We start from the raw sequence: 24,366 nt of genomic DNA on the forward strand, positions 1-24,366 counted from the left end.
GAACCAGGTGGGCTTTTTACAACAATCTGGTAGTTTCATGGTCACCATTACGGAGACTAGATTTATATTCCAGGTTTATTTCATTCATTGAATGTAAATTTTCCTCATGTTGTAGTGGGATTTGAACTTGCTTTCTACTGGACTTTCAGCCCAGGCCTACTGGATTACTGGCCCTGTAACATAACCATTACACCGCAGCCTTATGCCTCCAGAGATTGTGTATCAGTGAGTGTGTATTGGTAAACGCAGATCAGTGCTTTTGCAGCTCGAGTAGTGAATTTTGAGAATGGTGATGGGGTGTTGCTGGACCCTTGGACTCTGTGTTGGTGTCAACCTTCACGATAGTGAATGAGGATTCTGAGCTGGACCTTGCAGGTGACTGGCGGAGGGCGGGCAGGGGTGGGGGGGGGTGGCAGGGGTGGGTTGGGGGGGTTGCGGGGGGGAGAGGGGTCTGGGAGAGAGTAGGTAGTGTTTGGATCACCTGGTTCTGCCCTCTTTCTCCTCCTGTATCATATCCGACACCTGATTCCGATGTCCCACCAGCCTCTTGTTGCAGGTCATGTTAAGCGCGTCGATGATGTAAATGAAGGAATCCTCCGATCCCAGCCACACCTGCTCATGCCCGATGCCAATCATACAGTTCTACACCAGGAGAGAAAGAGAGAGGTCACATTAGTTTCAGGCACAAAGAATTGGGCTGATGGTGCTAGGCACTGGACACTGCCTATTTTGGCTTCTATTAAGGCCCAATTATAGGCTCACAGGGTCTTCTGCCCTTCATTCCCTTCACTCAGGTACTGATTCTGGGCATCTCTAAGGGGTTCTGATGGATTACTGCCAGGCGCAGGGGACAAGAGGGGTAAATTTATGCCTTTGAAAATTTCTGGCATTTTTGATAAGTAAGTATTTCCTTTTTCTACCTAATAGAAGTATTTAAATTATGAACAGGTTTGATAGGGTAGGCATAGAGAAAATCTTTCCACTTTGGGGGACACCAAAACCAGAGCCATGAAAATACAATAGTCACTAATAAATCCAATCGAGAATTCAGGAGAAACTTTGTTACGCAGAGAGTGGTGAGAGTGTGGAACTTGCTCCCATAGGGAGTGTGTATATCTGAAGTGAATAGCAGAGATGGATTTAAGAAGAAGCTAGAAAGCGAGTTCAAATCCCACTACAACAGGAGGAAGTTTTACATTCAATGAATGAAGGAGAAAGGAATAAAAGGATATGATGAGATGGAGCAGGATGGGAGGAGGCTCATATGGAGAGTACATGTTGGCACAGGCCAAATGGCCTGTTTCGGTGCTGCACGGTCAGTGTGATACCTACAATCCTGAGGGAGCTGAAAGGGGCAGGAGTGAGGGAGATTGATGGTTAAACATCAGTCTCCCTCATCAGTGCCTTCCAAACCCACGACCTCTACCATCTAGAAGGACAAGGGCAGCGGATAGATGGGAACACCACCACCTGGAAGTTCCCCTCCAAGTCACTCACCACCCTGACTTGGAAATATATCGTTGTTCCTTCACTGTCACTAGGTCAAAATCTTGGAACTCCCTTCCCAACAGTGCTTTGGGTGTACCTACACCACATAGACTGCAGTGGTTCAAGAAGGCAGCTCACCACGACCTTCTCAAGGGCAATTAGGGATGGGCAATAAATGCTGGCCCAGCCAGTGAAGCCCACAACCCGTGAATGAATAAAAAAAAATCCCAGCTTTCTCCTCCTGCCCCACACTCCAGGGCTTACGTTTCCGGCCTCTGGAAGCTCAGCTATCGGAAATGCTGGAGTTGTTGCCCTTTGAGCAGAGCAAGTTTCAAAGTCATGAAAGGTTTAGGTCGAGTGAGTAGAGAGAGTGGGGTGGGTTTGTGGGCGGGGGGGCGGCTGGAGCCTGTACCTAATGGGAACAGAATTAGAATGACTGACAAAAGAACCAGTGGAGACATGAGGAACAGCTTTTTTACATGAAGAGTGGATACAGGTTCAAAAGTGGTCTTCAGAATGGAATTGGATAAATATCTGAAAGGGAGGTATAGCAAAAGAATGGGTGGCACTAACTGGATTGTTCTTTGAAAGAGTTATCGCTGACTTGCACGTTTTCTCTCTCTGTTTGATTCTGTGATTCTATCGAAACGAGCATCGATTGTATTTGAGAGTTGGACCTCCAAGATTTGGTGCATTCCTCCTTTGGGTTCAAGAGCCCAGGTTTCTCCCTGAGGATGTGTAGCTGTGATGTGCTGCCCTGGTGGCTCGACTTCACCCCTCTGACATTGTGGTTCACTGAACATGCGTGGCACATAAGAGCGCTTTGAGATTGGGGGTAGGGGGGGAGGGGGAGGGGTGGGCGTGCATGGCCTGTGCATTTCTGGGCAGCCGATGCCACCCACTCACTCACCAGTTTTGAGCGCCCTGCCTGGATGGGTGGCTGCTCCATGATCCAAGTGGCTGCATTGTACATCATCACTCTCCCATCGCTCAACGTACACCAGAGCTTCGGGTGTGTGTCTGCGCTCTCACATGGGTCCAGATTACCTAGCAACAGAGAGGTCATATCCTCATCTCTACACCATCAACAAAACAACAAAATCTGCATTCACATAGCACTTTTTAACATGGTAGAACATCCCAAGGCACTTCACAGGAGCATTAGTGAACAACATTTGACACCAAAGCGCATAATACGATATTAGGCCAGATACCAAACCTTGGTAAAAGAGGTTGTTTTAAGAGAGGCAGAGAGTTTAGGGAGGGAATTCCAGAGTTTAGGGCTCAGGCAGCTGAAGGAATAGCTACCACTGGCAGAGCGATTAAAATGTGGGGATGCTCAAGAGACCAGGATTAGAGGAACTCAGGTACCTTGGAGGTTGTGTGACTGGAGGAGGTTACAGAGAGGGGGATGTGTGAGGCCATGGAGGAGTTTGAAAACAAAGGACGAGCGTTTTAAAATCAAGATGTTGCTTGACTGGGGAGCCCATGTAGGTCAGGATATGATGCAGAGTTTTGGATGAACTTAGGTTTTTTGGCGGGGATGTGATGGAATTGAAATTATATCTGAAAGTTGATACAAGCTCAACTCCACTTGAATAAAGTATAACTAAACAGGTAGTGAGGGCTGGGATTCTACCCAATGCAGTTGTGTTGGGGAGACTGAGAAAGAGAGAGTGTTGGTAAAGTCAACCCAATGGACCATTTTGGAAGTGCGAGCATTGGCCCTATCTTGACTGATTTGTCCTCTTTTACCTTTGTTTAGTCCCACGTCACCCTCTAATTGCAGAGTGTGACAGTGGTGTGTGACAGCACAACATTATCTTAACTTGCGGATATACAGGAGTGTCTAGGGGTGTCACAGACATCCACAAATATGCCAGTCAGATATCCACCGGAACTGTTCACAGAGAGCAGAATGTGACAGATGGCTCATAGCCCAACTCACTCCACTGTCCAGCTTCCTGATGTTAATTGTTTTAGTGGAGTTTGTGCGGAATCACAGTGAAGAAAAATATATGTTACCTCGGAATAGCCCAAGCATTTTACAGCCAATGAAATAACTTCTGAAGTATATCACTGTTGTAATGTAGGGGAACATATTAATTGGTTTCAACTGATTTATGGCGTGAGGGATAAATATTGGCCAGGAAACAGGTAAGAACCTCCCCTGCCCCTCTCTGTCGTGGGATGTTTCATGTCCTTGGTTTAACATCTCAACTGAAACCTCCGACAACTCCAACAATCCGGCGCTCACCAAGTGCCACCCTTGATAATGCACTCAGTCTGTTTGGAGTAGAGCTCGCAGAGTGCGGAAGTGAGGTACAGACCCTTGCCAAGACCCCATCTGGCATAAATGGGGTTCAGTCCTGGGTACCGCACTACAGGAAGGAGAGATTAGCCCTGGTGGGTGGGGGGAATGCAGCACAAATTCGCCAGAGTGATACTGGAGCTAAAAGGGTTAAATTGTAAAGCAAAGTTGCATAAATTTGACCTGTTTAACCTTGAGTTTAGAAGGTGGAGCCTTCAAAATGTTTGAACTAATAAAGGAATCTGATAGGGTTGATACAGAGAAACTATTTCCTCTGGTGGGGGAGGGTCCAGCACAAGGGGGCAGAATCTTAAAATGAGAGCCAGGTCATTCAGGGGTGATGTTAGGAAGCACTTCTTCACACAAAGGGGAGTGGAAATCCAGAACTGTCTCTCCCAAAAAGTTACAGAAGCTGGGGAAAATTGGTGCTTTCAGGATCAATAGAGTTTTGTTGGGTAAAGGTATTAGGAGATATGGTGGGTAAAATGGAATTAAGGCACAGATAGCCGTAGTCAAATTGAATAATGGAACAGGTTCAAGGGACTGAAAAGCTTCCTTCTATGTTTTTTGTTTCTTTTTAGGGCAGAAAAAGCTGATTGAGCCAAAGACATTCAATGAACTCTATTACCAAGCCTGTCACCTGAGAAAAAAACATCTGCACATAAAATTTTGCAAAGGGGATTCTGGCGAGTGAGAGGAATGAGTTTATTAGGAAAGGTCAAGCAGGGTCACCTTAGAATGAAAGTGGGAGCAAAGTGGAGGGTTCTGTTCTGGAATGCACCATGAGAAACATGAGTCAGTAACTTACCAGGAACATACAGTAGGACATCAACTGCATAGGAAGTAGAATTGGAATCAGAGAGATGAAGGGTGTGCTTCAGGGCATCAGATGTCATCTTTGGTACAGTGGGTGGCTCTGAGGTGGAGAATGAATGGAACTGTTAATAAAGCAGAATATATTGCCTCGTGAACCACTCGTCCCCTTCACCCAAACTGTGTCCCCCAACCCTCTGCATGAAGGAATACTGGAGTGTGGACTTAAATTGAGAACCACAGGTGATGTCTAGGTCAGTGATGCTCTCTGTCTCTTTGGACACAGCTTGAAGTTGCTGGTCAATGACCTCAAAGTCAACAATTTGGAAACTATCCAGACAGCTCAGACATGTCCTAAATGGTGTCAGCCGGGTTTCAGTGAGAGCCCCTCTTCCCTCTGAGTCAGAGAGTTCATGCCCCAACTCAAATATTTGAGCCCACAAATCAGGCTGAGTACTGAGGGAGTGCTGCACTGCTAGAGGTGCTGTCTTTCACTTGAGACATTAACTGGGCACCCACCTGCATAAAAGATTCCACGACACTGTTCCAAGGAAGAACTGGGGGTTCTCCCCGCTGTGTCCCGACCAATATTTATTTCACAACCACCATCACTAAAAGAGATTATCTGGTCATTATCATATTGCTGTTTATGGGATCGTGCTGTGTGCAAACTGGCTGCCACATTTCCCACAAGTACAACAGTGGCCACTCTTCAGAAAGTACCCCATTGGCTGTAAAGTGCTTTGGGAGGGTCACTGGTCATGAAAGGTGCTGACAAACTAACCACTTCAGGCCAATGGTGGGGAAGGAGATGTCGAAATGGTTATGAAAGACGCTACATAAATGGAAGTCATCTGCAGGATTTTCCAGTCCCGCCAGTGGCGGGCATAACACTGGAAAATCCCGGCCATCTTCTTTGTCCTCCCCACCCCTGATTCCCAATTGCAAACAGACAAGGAGGAGCTTACCTTCTCCGGCAGTTTGATCCAGATATGCCAGTTTGGAGGCGATGCTCATTGGCCGCTGGTGAAGTCTGCACTTTGCCACTGCATTGATGAGTTGGATATTGTTGATCGCCTGTTGAATGTACTGAGGGTCCTGCACAGAGAGTGGGGAGAGTGTGTTGGTGGTGAAGGTTCTGGTCAGGTCACAGACCCAGCACTTTTCTCATAAAACCAGTCTCAGTGCCTCCTCACCATTCCCATTTCTGCCACTGTTGGGCTGCACCAAGAATGGGCAGGGAAAGCCACCACCAGGTGTGGTGACGGGGTTACAAAGACAGGGGAGGGAGTCCCCGAATGTGCAGATTGGTGGCTAATTGACCAGCTCCAGATTGCCTCAATTCCCTTGGGTTAGGGAGAGACCCCGATGACAATTACTGGAAGGTGCATGCGTGTGGCTCCTCGGGCAAGTATAGGACCTGGCCCGGGGAGTCACACTCCATTGCCAAATAATGAGTGATATTCCTCTGTTGGGGGTGGAGAGCTTTGAAGAGTGGCTCCCAGCACAGACCAACACAGTCAGAAGGGGAGGAGAGGGAACTGGGAATCAGGTCCAAGTGTGAATCAGAAACTCGAAGCTTTTATTCTGTCCATCCAAGAAGTTCAGGGGAAACAGACTGGCACTGTCAGCTGGTTTAATATTTTACCATAACATGGGAAGGGGGCAGTTCCTGGGCACGAGCACTACCTTAACCAGTAGTTAGTCCGTCTCTCCACATTGGGAACATTCCCCTCCCCCTTAGAAAATGGAAGAGGTGCAGGGCTGGGGAAAATGGGTCACCCCTTTCCTTTAGGCTCTTGCAGGAATTCTGACTCTGCAGGAAAAGGGTTCTGATGTAATTCCCAAATCAATGCTTGAACAAATTTGGTCGTGAATTTGTGGGGTTTCTGCCCCCACAAATCCAGTGAACACTCAAATCCTAAATCCTCCCCCAAGCCTGGTCCGTATGTTGGTTACACTCAGAGTGTATGTGGGTACACGCGTTGGGGGAGTGTGTCTGGTAGACTGGGGGGGTGGGGGGCACCGTGGGAGGGGAAGGGGGAGGCTGGATGAGGTTTGGGTGAAGTCTTATTATTCCTACAACAATTGGTCTGGAAGTGGTTGAGCCTTTCCATGTGGTGTGTGTCTAATCCTGCTGGGCAGTTTGAGAGTGGGGTGGGCGGGCGATGACTGCTGTCGATGGTGGTGTTGTCAAACCCCTGGGATTGTTCACCTTAGGACACTGGGTTGGCGAAATGGGCTGGAGCAGAAGGCTCTATCTTCATCGTGGGTCACCTGGTGGAAACTGGGCAGCTCAGGGAGCGCTCGCACTCCTTGGGATGGCTATATTCTAGGAGGTTTCATCATGTGATTGGCTACTGTTCTACATCCCCCACATCCACCCCAGGCTCGATAACCGATACAACAATCAGTCATTCATGGCGGTTACAATATCCACAATCCTCTGAACGCCAGAAATCATTGTTTGCATGGATTCTCCAGAGGGCTCCAAAGCAGATAGTGGCAGACATGCTGTTTGTTGTGAGGGTGGGTTTGGAGAAAATGAGAAGATAAAACATCCTTTAGCTATTCTCCTGGGCTTGCTGGCCTGAACTTCTGGAAGATTCATCTTTAATTCCAGGAAATTCTGGGAACATTGGCCACACCCACCACCACCCGCCCCTCCCCCCCAGCTCTTAGCTTTGACAGTGCATCACCAATTAGAAATGGGAATGCGCCTAAAACAAGGCAGAGGCCAGAAATAACAGACCATGGGACCTCAGTCAACACATGAAAACAGAGGGACAGGAATGGGCTATTTGGCCCCTCAAGGCTGCTCCACCACTCAATAAGATTATCGCTGATCTTCTACCTCAACTCCACATTCCCGCACTATCCCCACATCCCTTATAGTCCAAAGATTCGTCGAGATCAGTCTAGAATATACTCAGTGACTAAGTTCTGTGGGGTAGGGAATTCCAAAGAATAACAACCCTCTGAGTGAAGAATTTTCTCGTTATCTCTGTCCTAAATGGCCGATCCCTTGTCCTGATCCTGTGCCCCCGTGTTCAGTGGGGTAAACAGCCTCTCTGCATTTGTCCCATCAAGATATCTGAAGAGTTTTATAGGTTTCAATGAGATCACCTCGCATTCTGCTAAAATGCAGAGTATATAACAAGAAATTCACAGATAGCATCTACCCCATCAAATGGGCAGAGATTATAATTCTTACCTCCCTCTAGTCTCACCTTGTGCCTCTCTGCCAGGAACTTCCCCGCACACATCTCCCGGATAATCACCTTCCACAGATCCCGTTCTGACTTGAGGTTGGCAATAAAGGGCTCCTTCTTGTCCCGGACCTTGATCCTCAGGGCCAGGATCTTCAGTGGAAAGACGGACACCGGTAAACAGGATTCTACCTCCTGGAGGGCCACAAAAGCAGAGTGTCAGGCACGTCCAATGAGGAACGTGCGCGGGTGGTGGGAGCAAGTAGTGGAGATTCTTCTTGTGCCACTGGTCTGTGAGCTACCTCTAGGCTTGACAGTTCCAGAGCTCTCCTGGATGGTCTCCCATCTTCTAACATCCATAAATTTGAGCTAATTTAAAACTTTGCTGCCCGTGTCCAAATACACACCAAATCCTATTTACCCATTATCTCCTGTGCTTGTTTATCCTTACCTTGTTGTTACCAATGTCTCCTCCAGACTTGACCATATGCTCTCCTGACTGGTTTTCCATCTTCCACTTTAGAGGCCCACATCAAGTTCCTTTGACCAATTGCCCTCTGAGCTCACTCATCTATGTTGGCTCCTGGTCAAGCAATGTCTCAATGTTAAAATCCTCATCCTAGTTTTCGAATCTCGCCATGGCCTCCCCTATTCCTACACCTTGACCTCTCCCAACTCCGCACTCTCTGAGATATCTGCGCTACTTCAATCCTGGCCTCCCTCATTTTAATTTCTCCATTTTTGGTGGCTATGCTTTCAGCTGCTGGACCCCATCCACTGGGATTCCCTCCTTAACCCTCTTTTTCTCTCTACCTCATTTTCATCTCTTAAGATATTTCTTAAAATCTCCCTATGTCTAAGCTTTTGCCCTTCTGCTGTAATATCAAGTAAAGTGGCTCACTGTCAAATTTGGTTTTACAATCAACCCTATGAAGCATCTTGGGATGCTTTGTGACATTAAAAGGTACTATATAAATGATTTGTTGCTGTTGAAAGGTGAATTGTGTGTGTGAAGGGATGCAAAATAAACCATCCTAGCATGGGTTACTCGTGTTTGCAGAAACCCAGTTCAGGCAACAAAGTCTAGTGCTCTTGACAAACCAGTTCAAAAAGGAACAAAACAACAGTCCCTCTGCCTTTTCCAGATGCTACACTCCGCACCTACACACAGGGAAAGACTGATATGGAGCGTGTTGACAGACTCTGATGGTGACAATTACGACAGTGGTTTTCACTAGACCAGTCCCCTGGATCCAATGTCCACTCCATCCACCACTGAGGCACAGCGGCAGAGGGGTGTACCATCTACAGGATGCACTTCAGAAACTCACCAAGGATTTTTTGACACCACCTTCCAAACCCGTGACCATTACCACCAAGAAGGACAAGATCAGCAGACATGTGGGAACACCACCACCTGGAAGTTCCCCTCCATGCCACTCACCATCCTGACTTGGAAATATATCACCATTTCTTCACTGTCACTGGGTCAAAATCCTAACAGCACTGTGGGTGTATCTACACCACATGAACTGTAATGGTTCAAGAAGGCAGCTCACCATCACCTTCTCGAGGTACAGACGCACATCACTAAAATGTGGGTTAATTGACCTATAAAAGGGAACAAGCCAAGCACTGGGGTTCATTTCCAGAAGGATAGAATTGAAAAGCGGAGATGTTTTATATTAATTTTTATCAAACCTTGGCATGACCACAGTTGGAGCACTATGGACAGTTCTAGTCTCCAAATCATAAAAAGGATATCGATGCAATGGAGAAGGAAGAAAGATTTACAAGGTTGATACCAGAAATGTGAGGTTATATCTATTAGGAAAGGCTGAACATGGTGGAACTCTTGTCCCTGGAATAGAAATTAGGGGTGAATGGGTTGATCTCTTTAAGAATATGATAGGATCGATGTAGAGAAGATGTTTCCACTTGTGGGGTGAGATCAGAACCAGGTGGATGTAAATATATCATCACTAGTAAATCCAACAGAGAATTCAGGAGAAACTTGTTTACTCAGACAGTGGTGAGAATGTGGAACTGGCCACCACAGTGGGTAGAAAGATATATTTCCGGGGAAGGTAGAGAAGAACATGAGGGAGAAAGGACTAGAAGAATATGTTGATAGGGTGAAAGGAAGCTTTGTAAAATATGGAGCTGAGGTGATGGGGGCAGCGGGTGCTCCAGTAGATATTGAACGTAGGTATTAATTCTTTGATTGTCCTCAAACCCTACCTCGATATCTCGGAAGCGAGCAATCTCCTTGCAGTATGGGTGCGCCTCCATCAGGAGGAACAGGCGCTTCTGACTCATCACCACACGGCCCAGTCCGTAGCTGGTCTTCACCGGGTTCGAGACCTTTGAGATGCGCTCATTTTCCAGCAGGTTCTTCATTACCTCAGGTGCCAGTGTGATGCTGTCCACCTCCGATTTAATCTTGTTCCAGTGGGAGTAGAGCTCATTGAACATCTTTGGCTCAATAAACTTCTGCTGCCCTGAAAGGAAACAAGTGACAAAGAAAATGTGTTTCAAAGCAGTGTAAGGGACAGGAGGAGGATCACTCAGCCCCTTGAACCAGTTTCACCATCCAGATGGATCCTGGTGGATCTGTATCTTAATCCTAGCTACCTGCCTTTACACCATAACCTTCAATAACCTTACAACAACAACAACAACAACTTGCCTGTATCTACCACCTTCAACATAGTGAAACTTTTCAAGGTGCTTTACAGGAGCAATTATCAACCAAACTTTGACACTGAGCCACATAAGGAGAGATTGGGACAAGTGATCAAAAGCTTGGTCAAAGAGGTAGGTTTATGGAGGGAATTCCAGAGTTCAGGATCCAGATAGCTAGAGGCACAGTCACCAATGATGGGGAAATTAAAATGGGAGGTGAGCAAGATGCCAGGATTAGAGAAACGCAGATATCTTGGAGGCTTGTGAGGTCGTGAGGTTGGAGGAGATGACAGAGATAGGGAGGAGTGAAGCCATGGAGGGATTTGAAAACAAGAACGAGAATTTTAAAATCAAGATGTTGCTTGACCAGCGAGCACAAGGCGTGATAGGAATGCAAGTTAAGGCATTGGGCAACAGAGTTTTGGAAGCAACGAAAATCTCTCACTCTCAATTTTGAAATTTTCAAGTGACTCTGAGTATCCAAGATGTTCTCTCAGGAGCGAGTTCCAGATTTTCACTGCCCTTTGTGTGAAGCACTGCTTCTCGATTTCAATCCTGAACGACATGGCTGTAATTGGAAGATTTAACCCCCTTGTTCTGACTCCTCTATCAGAGGGAATACTTATTCTCCGTCTATCCAATCAAATCTTTCATTTTAAACCCCTCAATTCAATCGCCCCTTAATTTTCTGACCTCAAAGATTACAAGTCTATGCAATCTTCTAATTTAACCCTTTTGGCCTGGTATCATTCTGGTGAATCTACACTGCGCCCCACACCCACAAAACCAATATATTCTTCCTGAGGTTCAGTGCCCAGAACTGAACAGTTACTCCCGATGGGGTTTGACCAAGGCTCTGACTAACTGAAGCATCACTTCATCCCCTTTGTACTCCAGCCCTCTTCAGATGGAGGCCAACATTTCATTGGCTAGTTTGATTTTATTTTGTACCTGTCCATGGGCTTTTAGTGATTTCTGTAACATTGCTCTTCCAGAGTCTCTCAACATTATTTATGTTTCATTCTGAATGCACTGAGGATAATAAATCCACCCTCATCCCAATGGACACAAGTTCACAACCAAAGCTTGACAAATTGCACCGAACTCATTTCACCTTGGCTCCATGCCCTGAGCTGCTAACTCTGGACAAATCAATGGATGCTAGACTTTCAATCATGGGGTTTCCAGTAGAAGATTGTGCTCACTGCTGGTTTACATGGGATCGTTGAACAATAGTACAGCCTCTTTCTTACCTACAGCACCTCAACTCTTTTGCCCCTGCCTTTCTGTCATATGTCTTTGTCCCTTAGTTCAGCTGATTGTGGGGTTGGTGTGTGGGTGAGTGTAAAAGCTATATCAACAATAGCGCAATTAACAGTAGTGTAAGCTTTGTGTTAGATCTAAATTATGATGAACACTCTCTCATACCTTGAGAGGGAGCTTTACAAGTCCTGTTTATATTATAATCTCTAAATTGCTCCAACAAGATGTGGTCTCCCCAGTCTTGTAAGAGAACCTCTGAGATACTAATCTGTGTCCTAGACACGCTACGCTGGCCATTTCTGGTCTTTGATTGAATTTGCCAACTTTCTGTCAGGTTAGGTTTTGTTGAACCTGCATCAAACTCATGTTACATTGGCCCCTTGCTCAGAGTTACTGACCCTGAACAAGCCAATGGGGGATAGATTTTCAGTAATGGGGTTGTGTACATAAGGCATTCGATGGTTCCAGATAGCAAATTATGCTCAAAGCTGATGGATCAACAGACCCGGTAGGAAGACTGGGATATTCCCAGCTCTGCTACTGTTGTTTCCCTCCCTCTCTGATCAAAGTACAGCTGGAATTACCAACATATTCCATAGGATGCAGGAATTGCAATCCTTAGACAGGGGTGAGGTTCCCATTGGAGGAGGTTGGTAGAGACAGACAGAGAATGAGAGGTGGGGAAGTAACAAAGATTTTTAGGAGTGATGGTACATCAGAGCAGGAGTCGAGTGGATGAAAAGGCTTGGAATAAAACTCAGCAGTCATGATATAGAACTGTAAGCCCAAAAGGTCACAAGCTCAAATCTCAGACTGGCAAGAATCATAAAATGGGAGACCACTGTTGCCTGTGCCAACTCTCTGCAAGATCAACTCAGCTTGTCCCACTCTCCCACCTTTCCCCCTAGCCCTGCAAATGTCTTATCCGCAGATAATTATCTAATTCCCCTTTTGAAAACCATGATTGAATCTGCCTCCAGCACACTCTCAGGCACTGCGTTCCAGATCCTAACCACACGCTGCACAAGATAATTTTTCCTCATGTTGCCGTTGCTTTTTTTTGCCAGTCACCTTAAATCAGTGTTCCCTGGTTCTCAACCATTCCACCAATGGGAAGTTTTTCTCTACATACACTGTCTAGACCCCTCATGATTTTGAGCACCTCTATCAAATCTCCTCTCAACCTTCTCACCTCTAAGGAAAGCAGCCTCAGCCTCTCCAATCTATCCACATAACTAATGCTCTTCACCCCAGGAACCATTCTCATGAATCTTCTCTACACCTTCTCCAAGACCTTCACATCCTTTCCTAAAGTGTGGTGGCCGGAACTGGACACAATATTCCAGGATAATTCTGTGAATCCAGTGATTGTGGAGGCAATGACCACCAAGCTGCTGGACTGTTGAAAAAAACCCAACTGCTTCAGTGATGCCCTTCAGGGAATGGTACCAGCCACCCTTATCCAGTCTATGCTGAGGCCTGTCTCCAGTTTCACTATGCTGCTGACCCTCAATGTCCTTAGGACAACTGAGGAATGAGCATTGGATGCAGCCTTGCCAGTGCTGCCCTTGTCCAAAGAAAAAACGAGAGAGAAAAATAAATGGTATTGCTTCTAATCATGCCTCAAAGCGCAGCAACTTACTTTGCGGTACAGTGACTGTTAAGTGGGTGAGCACAGCAGCCATTTTTCTGCACAGAAAGATCCCACAAACAGCAATAATCTGCTATTGGTGGTGTGAATTGAGAGAGCAAATTGTTGACTGGGGACATAGGGAGAAGTCCTGTTCTCCTTTCAATAGCCCCGAAGAACCTTTGACACCCACCTGAAGCCTCAAACAGGCAGTGGGAACCTTGTACAGTTCAGCATTCCCTTCGGGACTGGATGGTGTGTCGACATCTGACTGTGTTTCTACAATGACGCTTCCAACCCCAGGATTTTGGGGGTTTTCATGCATGTCAGTGAGGGGGGTGGGGTGGGGAGGGAGAGTTGGAAGGCATAGATCAATCTCCCTTCCTGCCCGCTCACACTCAAGGTGAATATATAAGCAATATTTCCCTTGATGGTACCAGGCTTGATTTTCTAAGTAACCTTGGGGCAACCTAACCTTGCATTTGGAGTCAGAAATAGGCATCAGGCCCTTTATTAATGGGCATATGGAGAAGGTTGAATGCCTGATTCAGGCCTGGATACTGCATGACTGTTGTTTTCCAATTTGCCAAACAGTTCACTGCCAGCCACCACAGGGTGACTGGTCGAACCGGTTAACAACCGGGAAACAGAGTTTGTGTGGCTCTGAGCCTGTGTATTTAAACTGAGGACTAAAAGGTGCCTTAAAGAAACTAAGCATCATTGCGAGTAATAAAATCACAAAAGGTTCAGCAGGTCTGTGTTTTAAGGAGCTTGCTGAGATTTTATTTTCTTTTAGTCTTTCTCTTCTTGGAATTTTCCTTTTTTGGCGGCCCTGCACAAACTAGAGAAAAAAATAGGTTTCGGGTCAGTGTCAGGAAATGAGAATCTGTAACATCTGAAGATCTGACTGCGCTCTGTCCCCAGGGCGGCTCAAACTTCTATACGAGCTATTTACTAATGAAGTTTCCCTTCTCTTAGGTGGGTTGTGACCTAGGCCAAGGAGCCCCCCCCCCCACTATCTTTAATGATGTGAGAGGAGGGGGAATCAACACCCAGAGATTCTCACTCTACGCACTCCCCACCACCTGCTGAACCCAATATTCCGAGCTGCCTTTCCAGTCTCCGGGACTGTCTGCTTTGAACCCCTCCCCCTCTGATTCAGTTGTAGGGGGGACATTACTCCTCATCCAGCGGTCACTCCTTCTTGATGCCAGCCCCTTGCTAAGAGACAACGATGGGGATTATCCAGGTGTGTGGCAGTCTTGAAAAACAGATCGACACAAATTTAAAAACAGAAAATGCTGGTCTGGCAGCATCTGTGGAGAGAGAAACAGAGTTAACGTTTCAAGTCTAATATGACTTCTTTGAAAGACAAATTTGACTCAAAACATTAACTCTCTTTCACTCTGCGTAGATGCTGCCAGACCTGCTCAGTTGCCCCAGCACTTTCTGCTTATATTTCAGATTTCACTTTCCTTTTAGTGTTTGACACAAATTAGCCTGACCACTGCATCCAGTTTCCTCTTCCCTGGTACACCATGTGTCACTGACACACAGGAGTCCATTCCGCTCAACTGTCCCAGGCCAATTTCAACTCCATATTCTAGACTCTGCTTTCTAGGAACAGCCTGGAACGGGATTTGAACCCTCTACCTTCTGACTCAGAGACAGAATGCTACCACTGAGACAGAGGTGTGCTGCTTCTACACAGAAAAATCAATGGCCCAAATCTTGCTAAATAAATAAGGGTGTGTTGACAAGACTCACCATTACTAAAGCACAAATCCTCAAATTCAGGAAATGACGAGATGCACCAAATCCCCAGAACCCGCTGGTCAATTTACACAGCATGGCTATTTACTTTGAACAAGTAACATCCCTCAGTCTTCCTATTAATTCTAAGAAATTACACATTAATTGTTCATTAAACCTGTCATAGCTTGGTTGATCAAAGCAAATCGTGTCTGACTAACCTGCTTTGAGTTCTTTGAGGATGTAATAGGAAGGAGCTAGTGAAGTAGAAATTGTACACATGCACTTTCAAAAGTTCTTCCTCATAGAATTAGAAGAACATGAAGCTAAAGGGATGGGGGTAACCAGGGTAGAACATTGGCACAGGGTTGGAGGACAAGAATACAAGAATAGTGGTGAATAGGTGTTTTGACTGGAGGGAGGTGGCAACCAGTTGGTCCCTCCCACGTGTCTATAATATCAGGTCTGTGACTTTTCCTGTTTTATAGATTCAGCTTAATGTGGATAAGTGTGAAGTAACGCACTTTGGGAAAAACAACTTTAAGAGGCATTATAATCTAAATGGTGCTATATGGAGTGGGGTTTGGGGGTGGGGTGGTGGTGGCAGGTTTGGAGACAGGTGCAATAGAAGGGGAATCTAGAGCTGGAGGTTTACAAATCCTTGAAAAGTAGCATGGCAGGTTAATAAAGTGGAATATGAAATACCTGATTTTGCAAATAAAACACAGAGTACAAAAACAGGGATGTAATGGTAAACCTTTACAAATGTGCAGGGTGAATGAGTGTGGGACTAGACTGGGTAGCTCTTCCAAAGAACTGGTGCATAATGATGGGCCAAATGGCCTCCTTCTATGCTCTAAGATTCTATGATCCTTTAAGAAAGCTAGCCTTGGTGATTTGTTGTCAAGTATCCTTTTAAGTAGTAATTGTTGATGCATTTCCAATCAATCTCTGGCCCAGAAAAAGAACAATTTAAACTCTTCAATCTCATGCCTGCACATAGTGAATTGTTAGAAATGATTAAAATGTCATGAAGTCATGGAGTCAGAGTTTTACAGCATGGAAAGAGGCCCTTCGGCCCATCATGTCCACGCCTGGTTATCAAGCCCCTATCTACTCTAATCCCATTTTCCAGCATTTGGCCCGGTCGCCTTGTATGCTACGGCATATCAAGTATTCATCTAAACACTTCTCGAATGTTGTGCATGTTCCTGCCTGTACCACCTTTCAGGGATTGAGTTCCAGATATTCAGCTCTCTAGCTGAAATTTTTTTTCCTCAAATCCTTTCCAAACCTCCTGCCCCTTACCTTAAATCTACGCCCCCTAGTTATTGACCCCTCCACCAAGGGGAAAAATTTCTTCCTGTCTACCCTATCTATGCCCCTCATAATTTTGTATACCCCTGTCAGGTCCCCCCTCAGCCTGCTCTGCTCTGCTCTAAGGAAAACAACCCTAGCCTTTCTAGTCTCACTTCATTGCTGAAACCTTCCAGACCAGGCAACATCCTAGTGAATCTCCTCTGAACCCTCTCCAGTGAAATCATATCCTTCCTATAGTGTGGCAACCAGAATTGCACACAGTACTCCAGATGTGGTCTAACCAATGCTTTATACAGCCCAGTCATAGCTTCCCTGCTCTTGTATTCAATACCTCGACAATTATAAAGGCAAGCATCCCATATGCCTTCTTAACCACCTTATCCACCTGTGCTGCTGCCTTCAAGGATCTATGGACATGCACACCAAGGTCAATCTGATCCTTAACAAAAACAGAATTACCTGGAAAAACTCAGCAGGTCTGGCAGCATCGGCGGAGAAGAAAAGAGTTGACGTTTCGAGTCCTCATGACCCTTCGACAGAACTGTCGAAGTTCTGTCGAAGGGTCATGAGGACTCGAAACGTCAACTCTTTTCTTCTCCGCCGATGCTGCCAGACCTGCTGAGTTTTTCCAGGTAATTCTGTTTTTGTTTTGGATTTCCAGCATCCGCAGTTTTTTTGTTTTTATTTCAATCTGATCCTTTACTTCCTAGGGTCCTACCATTCACCATATATTCCCTTGCCTTGTTAGACCTCCCAAAATGCATCACCTCACACTTTTCAGGATTAAATTCCATTTGCCACTGTTCTGCCCATCTGACCAGCCCGTCTATATTGTCCTGTAATCTAAGGCTTTCCTCCTCACTACTTACCACACCACCAATTTTCGTGTCATCTGCGAACTTACTGATTATACCTTCTACAAACAGCAAAGGACTCAGCACCAAACCTTGGGGTACGCCACTGGACACAGACTTCCAAGTCACAAAAACAACCCTTGATCATCACTCTCTGGCCTCCTGCCACTAAGCCAATTTTGGATCCAATTTGCCCTGGGTCCCATGGGCTCTTACCTTCTTGACCATTCTCCCATGCGAGACCTTGTCAAAAGCCTTACTGAAGTCCATGTAGACTACATCAACTACACTACCCTCATCTACATAGACTCAGACTTATACTTTTACAGCACAGAAGGAGGCCATTCAGCCCATTGTGTCTGTAACAGTCAAAAAAGATCTGACTACACTAATCCCATTTTCCAGCTCTTGGCCCATAGCCCTGGAGGCTATGGCAACGCAAGTGAATATCTAAATACTTCTTAAATGTTACAAGAGTTTCTGGGTCAACCACCCTTTCAGGCAGTGAGTTCCAGATTCCCACTACCATCTGGATGAAAAAAATTCTCCTCAACTCCCCTCTTAGCCTTCTGCCACTTACCTTAAATCTATGCCCCCTGGTTATTGACCCCGCTACTAATGGAAAAAGAGCCTTCCTATCCACCCCATCAATGCTTCCCATAATCTTTATCCACCTCTATCAGGTCCTCTTTTAAACTTCGCTGCTCCAAGGAAAACAACCCCAGCCTATCCAATCTTTCCTCATAGCTCAGACCCTCCAGCCCGGGCAGCATCCTGGTAAATCTCCTCTGCACCGTCTCCAGTGCAATCACATCCTTCCTATCATGTGGTGACCTGAACTGCACACAGTACTCCAGTTGTGGCCTAACCAGCGTTTTATACAGTTCCAGCATAACCTCCCTGCTCTTGTATTCTATGCCTCAGTTAATAAGGCAAGTATCCCATATGCTTTCTTAACCATCTTATCTACCTGTCCTGCTACCTTCAGGGATCTATGGATATGCACACCAAGGTCCCTTTGATCTTCAGTACTTTCCAGGGTCCTACCATTCATAGTGTAATCCCTTGCCTTAGTAGTCCTCCCCAAGTGCATTATCTCTCACTTTTCCGGGTTGAATTCCATTTGCCACTGCTCTGCCCACCTGACTAGTCCATTGATATCCTCCTGCAGTTTACGATTATCCTCCTAACAATTTTCGTGTCATCCACAAACATCTTGATCATATCCACTATATTTAAGTCCAAATCATTTATGTTCACCACAAATAGCAATGGATGCAGCATCAAGCCCCATGGAACCCCTCTGGAAACAGACTTCCAGTCACAGAAACATCCCTCTACCATCAACCTCTGCTTCCTGTCTCTCAGCCAATTTTGGATCCAATGTGCTACTTTGCCTTGGATCCCATGGGCTCTCACTTTCTTGACTAGTCTGCCATGAGGGACCATATCCAAAGCCTTGCTAAAGTCCATGTAGACCACATCAAATGCATTACTCTCATCAACACTCCTGGTTAACTCCTCAAAAAATTCAATTAGGTTTGTCAAACGCAACCTTCCCTTAACAAATCCATGCTGACTATCTCTGATTAATCCTTGTCTCTCCAAGTGCCGATATATTGTATCCCTCAGAATTCTTTCTAGTAACTTCTCCACCACTGAGGCTAGACTGACTGGCCTATAATTTCCTGGTCTATCCCTTCCTCCCTTTTTTAATAATGGGACAATGTTAGCAGTCCTCCAGCACCTCACCTGTGGCCAGAGAGGATTTGAAAATTACTGCCAGGGCCCCTGATATTTCTTCCCTTACCTCCCTCAACAGCCTGGGATACATCTCATCTGGGCCTGTGGACTTATCCACTTTTAAGGCCGCTAAACCCGCCAGTATCTCCTCTCTCTCTATGTTAATTTCCTCTAAGATTTCACAGTCCTCCACCCTGATGTCTATACCTGCGTCTTCCTATTCCATTGTGAAGATCGATGCAAAGTATTCATTGAGAACTGAACCCACGTCTTCTGGGTCCACACACACATTACCTCTATGGTCCCTAAGTGGCCCTACTCTTTCCCTAGTTATTCTCTTGCTCTTTATATATTTAAAAAACCCCTTTGGGTTTTCCTTTATTCTACCCACCAATGCTTTCTCATGCACTCTCTCAGCTTTCCTAATTTCCCCACTTCACTTTTTATACTCCTCTAGGGACTCTGCTGTATTGAGCCCTCGGTATCTGACATAAGCTTCTCTTTTTTTCTTAATCCTAACCTTTATGTCCCTTGACATCCAGGGTCTCAGGACTTGGTCTCCCCCTTTGTCTTTACAGGAATATATTTTTCCTGTACTCTCGCTATTCCCTCTTTGAATGCCTCCCACTGCTCTGACATAGTTTTATCTGCAAGTAGCTGCTCCCAATCCACTTGGGCCAAATTGCATCTCATCTTAGTAAAATTAGCCTTTCCTCAGTTTAGAACTTTTATTCCCGGCCCAACCTTACCCTTTTCCATAACTATCCTAAATCTAACTGAGTTATGGTCACTATCTCCAAAATGCTCCCCTACTGATATGCCTTCCAGCTGCCCGGGCTCATTTCTGAATATTAGATCCAGAACTGCCCCCTCCCTTGTTGGGCTTTCTACGTACTGGCTAAAAATGTTCTCCTTTATGCAACTTAAGGATTTTGCTCCTTCTCTACCTTGCACACTAAAACTATCCCAGTTAATATTTGGGTGGTTAAAATCCCCGACTATCGCCGCCTTATTAATTTTATGCTTCCCTGAAATTTGATTACAAATTTGATCCTCTATCTCTTCCTGACTGTTTGGGGGCCTATAGTTTGCCACACACCTAGGGCAGGATTTTCCATTCAGCGTGGGGGTGCATGCCTGACACCCTGGAATGTTAAGTGACGCGTGATGATGTCGGGCATATGTCCCGACCTCATCGCGAAGTCGTGCGATATTTTGTTCAGTAGGTGCGCGCTGGAGTCAGCTGCGCGCCCACTGATAGTTGATTGGCCTATTAAGGCCATTAACTAAGTAATTAACACAAATTTTATGCTGCCCATCTAACCTGACAATTGATGGGCAGGCGCAAAGGTCAAGCAGCCTTTAAGTTTTTTTTTTAGGAAACCTCATCCACGAGGAGGATGAGGTTTCCTAAAGCTTTTACAAATTAAATAAAAACTTCCTTTGAAATATAAAAACATGTCCCATCTCATGTGACACAGTCACATGAGGGGACATGTTTCATTAAATTTTTAATGTATTTATTTATTATTTTTAAAAAGCACTTCACTCTCCCTGAGGCAGCTCCGTGCAGATGCACGAAAGAGCACTGGACCCGACTCTCCCTCCTCCTACTGCTCGCACCGCTTGCGATCCATGCAAGGCGGGCCTTAATTGGCTCTGCGACCACCCCCGTCAACTCCCGCCAAGCCCACCCAACAAATGGAAAATCCTGGCCCTAATCACCTCCTCGAAAAATTCAATCAATTTTGTTCGACATGATCTCCCCCTGACAAACCCATGCTGACTATCCTCGATTAATCTTTGCCTCTCCAAGCGGAGATTAACTCTGCCCCTCAGAATTTTTTCCATAAGCTTCCCTACCACTGATGTTATGCCCACTGGCCTATAGTTCCCAGGTTTATCCCCACCACCCTTCTTGAATAATGGTACCACATTCACTGTCCTCCAATCCTCTGGCACCTCTCCTGTAGCCAGAGTGGATTTGAAAATTAATGTCAGGGCCCCTGCTATCTCCTCCCTTGTCTCCCACAGCAGCCTGGAATACATCTCATCTGGGCCTGGGGATTTTTCCACTTTTAAGCCCGCCAAAACCACTAATACCTTCTCCCTCTCAATGCTAATTTGTTCAAGTGTATCATAGTCCCCCCTCCCTGATTTCTACACCTACATCGTCCTTCTCTATCGTGAACACAGATGTAAAGTACTCATTTCAAAACCTCACCTCCGACCTCAGGCTCGTCACATAGATCGTCTCTTTGGTCCCTAAGGGCCCTACTCTTTCCCTGGTTATCGTCTTGCCCCTAATATACTTCTAAAATATCTTTGGATTTTACCCGCCAGTGTTTTTTCATGTCCCCTCTTTGCTCTCCTAACTTCTTTTTTTTAAGTAACCCCCTGCACCTTCTATACTCCTCTAGGGATTCTGCTGTTTGGAGCCCTTAGTCTCTACCATAAGCTCGCCTTTATTTCCTTATTCAACCCTGTACATTCCTTGATATCCAGAGTTCTCTGGGCTGTGGGTCCCACCCTTCACTTTTGTAGGAACATGTTGGCCCTGTACTCTCTCTATTTCCTTTTTGAATGCCTCCCGTTGCTCTGATGTAGATTTTCCTACAAGTAGCTGTTCCTAGTTCACTCTGGCCAGATCCTGTCGTATCATATTAAAATCGGCCTTTCCCCAATTCAGAGCCTTTATTTCCGGTCCATCTTTGTCCTTTTCCATAACTACCTTAAATCTTACTGATTTATCACTATCACCGAAATGCTCCCCCTGCAAAATGTTCCCTCACTGACACTTCTACCATTTGCCTGGCTTCGTTCTCTAAAACTAGGTCCAGCACCTTTTGTAGGACTTTCTATGTGCTGGCATAAAAAGCTCTTCTGGATAGGTTTTCAGAATGCCGCCCCCTCTAAGCCTTTCACACTTTATCTATTCCAGTTTATATTGGGGAAGTTGAAATCCCCTACTATTATTACCCTATTATTTTTACACTTCTGAGATTTGTTTACATATCTGCCCTTCTATCTCTCCATGACTGTTTGGGGGGGAGGGGGGGGGGGGTCCATAGCGCACTCCCAGTGATGTGATTGCCCCCTTTTTGTTTTTAAGTTCTACCCATATGGCCTCATTTGAGGAACCTTCTAAAGGTATCATCCCTCCTTATTGCAGTAATTGACTCCTTCATCAATATTGCGACACCACCTCTTCTTTTACACAACCCTGAAACCCTGTCCTGCAACCACCATCCCCCCCACCCCCCCAATCTTGCTTGAAACATATCCTGGATTATTGAGATATTGAGCTGCCAGTCTTGCCTCTCCTTCAACCATGTCTCCATGATAGCAATGATACCATATCCCCAGGTGTCACTCAACACCCTCAACTCATATTCCTTACTCTCAAGACTCCTTGCATTAAAATAAACGCCATCCAGTCTTGCCATGTTCCCTAGTGCCTTGACTTGATTATATACACTTGGTTTTTCTTTTATACTTGTCCGTACATCAACTCCTACTACACCCCCACTCCATATACCATCCCCCTGCCAAATTAGTTTAAGCCCCCCAGCAACAGCACTAGCAACGCCCCCCCACCTCCACCCCCACCACCGCAAGGGTGTTGGTCTCGTTCCAGTTCAGGTGCAACCCGTCTGCCTTGTACAATAATTTCAGCATTTTTCTGCCTCTTCCTTTCTGTCTCTTTCTCTCCTAATCCAGTCTTTCACTCTCTGTATTTCTCTTTCTAGACCTGATTTGACTTGAATTCACCTGACTTCCATCATCCCTGTTTCTTAATACATTAAATCTCAATGGTTAAGGAGACTACTGATGTTGCCGTTGTTCCCGAGACTCCACATAACTGTGGGCGAGGGAAATGGGGTTTCAGCTCACGTTTCCAGCAAGTTTCAGCACTAATCACATCCCAACAAAACAATCCAGCTAACAGTGTGGGTGAGACAGTCAAAGATTTGGACCAATAACGAGGGTCTCAGACAGCACCATGGATAACTCCAGAGGGTTATTGTGTAACCAGACAGCTTCCTCCCAGTTCTTTCTCCTTTAGACACCATAATCTTCATTGGGCTTCAGTTCCATGGATGCTGATCAACCTCCAGTAGTTGACCCCAGTGACCACTCTTCAGGTATGAACTCAGACAATGAACTAGATAGGGTTTGCTAGTGGTTTCCCGGGGGGCGGGCGGAGAGTCCCTTGTGTTCAGCTAATCTGTGCCCGATCGAGGGACCTGGCATCAGGCAGGTGATTGGTCGCTGAAAGCCCTTGCCTCCAACGCCCCTGCCCCCTTCTCCCGGAAAACTTGTCCCACGACCCCCATCCTGCCCTCACTCACCTGTGGCCAGCGGTCTCACGATGGTCCTGGGCCTTGGGCGGGGGCAGTGCCGCTGGCAGCCACTGCCCCCACTGGCGCTAATGACACGAGGAACATGCTGGCTTCTGATTGGCCAGCATCTCTTGGTGGGCGGGACCTCTGCAGGGAATCGGAGGGAAGGCCTGGTGGAGGGCAGTTAAGTGACTGAAAGGCAGGTGATTCCGTTGCACCCCAACCCCTCCAACTCCCACCCACGGAACTGGAGGGGGGTCCCTGCTGGTTCTCCAGCTGAGCTGAGAGATACCCGTCAGCCCAACAAAATCCTGGCCAGTGTGCCGAATTGGACTAAGCTGATACAACAGAAAGAGGCCATTGATAGCTGTGCTGGCTCTTTGAAGGAACAGTCCATTAAAATGTCCACTAAAGTCACATACACCAGCATGTTCCCCATAACCTTGCAAAACGTCCTCTTCAAATATGCATTTTTTGAAAGTCCCTATGCTGTATGATTCCCTCCCTTTAGGCTAATGCATTCCAGGTCTTATCAACTCTTGGTCCGGATAAATCTCTCCTCATGTCCCCTTTAGTTTGTTCAAAGCGTCTGCATAGGAAGGATGGACTAGATTCCCTCCTGTTATACTGCACGGCTCTGTGGTTCGATGTGACAGCCCAGCTGGTTATCACCTTTAGAACCCTGCACAGAATTTAGCGACAGTGACATGGGTTCAGCCCACTGGTGGGAGAGCTGATGGGAAAACCCGTGTCACCCCTCAAAGGGCTGCCCAACACCATTTAAGGCGGGATCAAGTCGGGTGGAAACCCTGCCCCGGTGGGGGTGGGGGGTGGGGGGGGGGGGGGGGGGGGGGGGGGTGGGGGGGGTGGCGTGGAGACGCTGGCCAATGGGAAGTTTTCTGGGTGGCCTACAGGAGGCACAGGAGAGCCAGGCCAGGCTAGGGAAATCCCTGAG

General features: G+C 46.3%; 1 protein-coding gene across 4 annotated transcripts in view; it reads right to left on the bottom strand.

The window, feature by feature from the left end:
• The window catches only part of LOC121287426 (DENN domain-containing protein 3-like), a 177,249-nt gene that overhangs the window by 14,051 nt on the left and 138,832 nt on the right, over positions 1 to 24,366 (bottom strand). For all 4 annotated transcript variants that reach the window (XM_041205294.1, XM_041205296.1, XM_041205295.1 and 1 more), the window contains 6 exons: positions 10,063 to 10,322; positions 7,843 to 8,016; positions 5,581 to 5,710; positions 4,608 to 4,715; positions 2,399 to 2,535; positions 482 to 642 (listed from right to left, as the gene is read on the bottom strand). In XM_041205294.1, the coding sequence (XP_041061228.1) occupies positions 482 to 642; positions 2,399 to 2,535; positions 4,608 to 4,715; positions 5,581 to 5,710; positions 7,843 to 8,016; positions 10,063 to 10,322 (970 nt within the window). The remainder of the gene's footprint in view (positions 1 to 481; positions 643 to 2,398; positions 2,536 to 4,607; positions 4,716 to 5,580; positions 5,711 to 7,842; positions 8,017 to 10,062; positions 10,323 to 24,366) is intronic.

This window comes from Carcharodon carcharias, chromosome 14, assembly GCF_017639515.1.
Source record: "Carcharodon carcharias isolate sCarCar2 chromosome 14, sCarCar2.pri, whole genome shotgun sequence".
NCBI lineage: Eukaryota > Metazoa > Chordata > Chondrichthyes > Lamniformes > Lamnidae > Carcharodon > Carcharodon carcharias.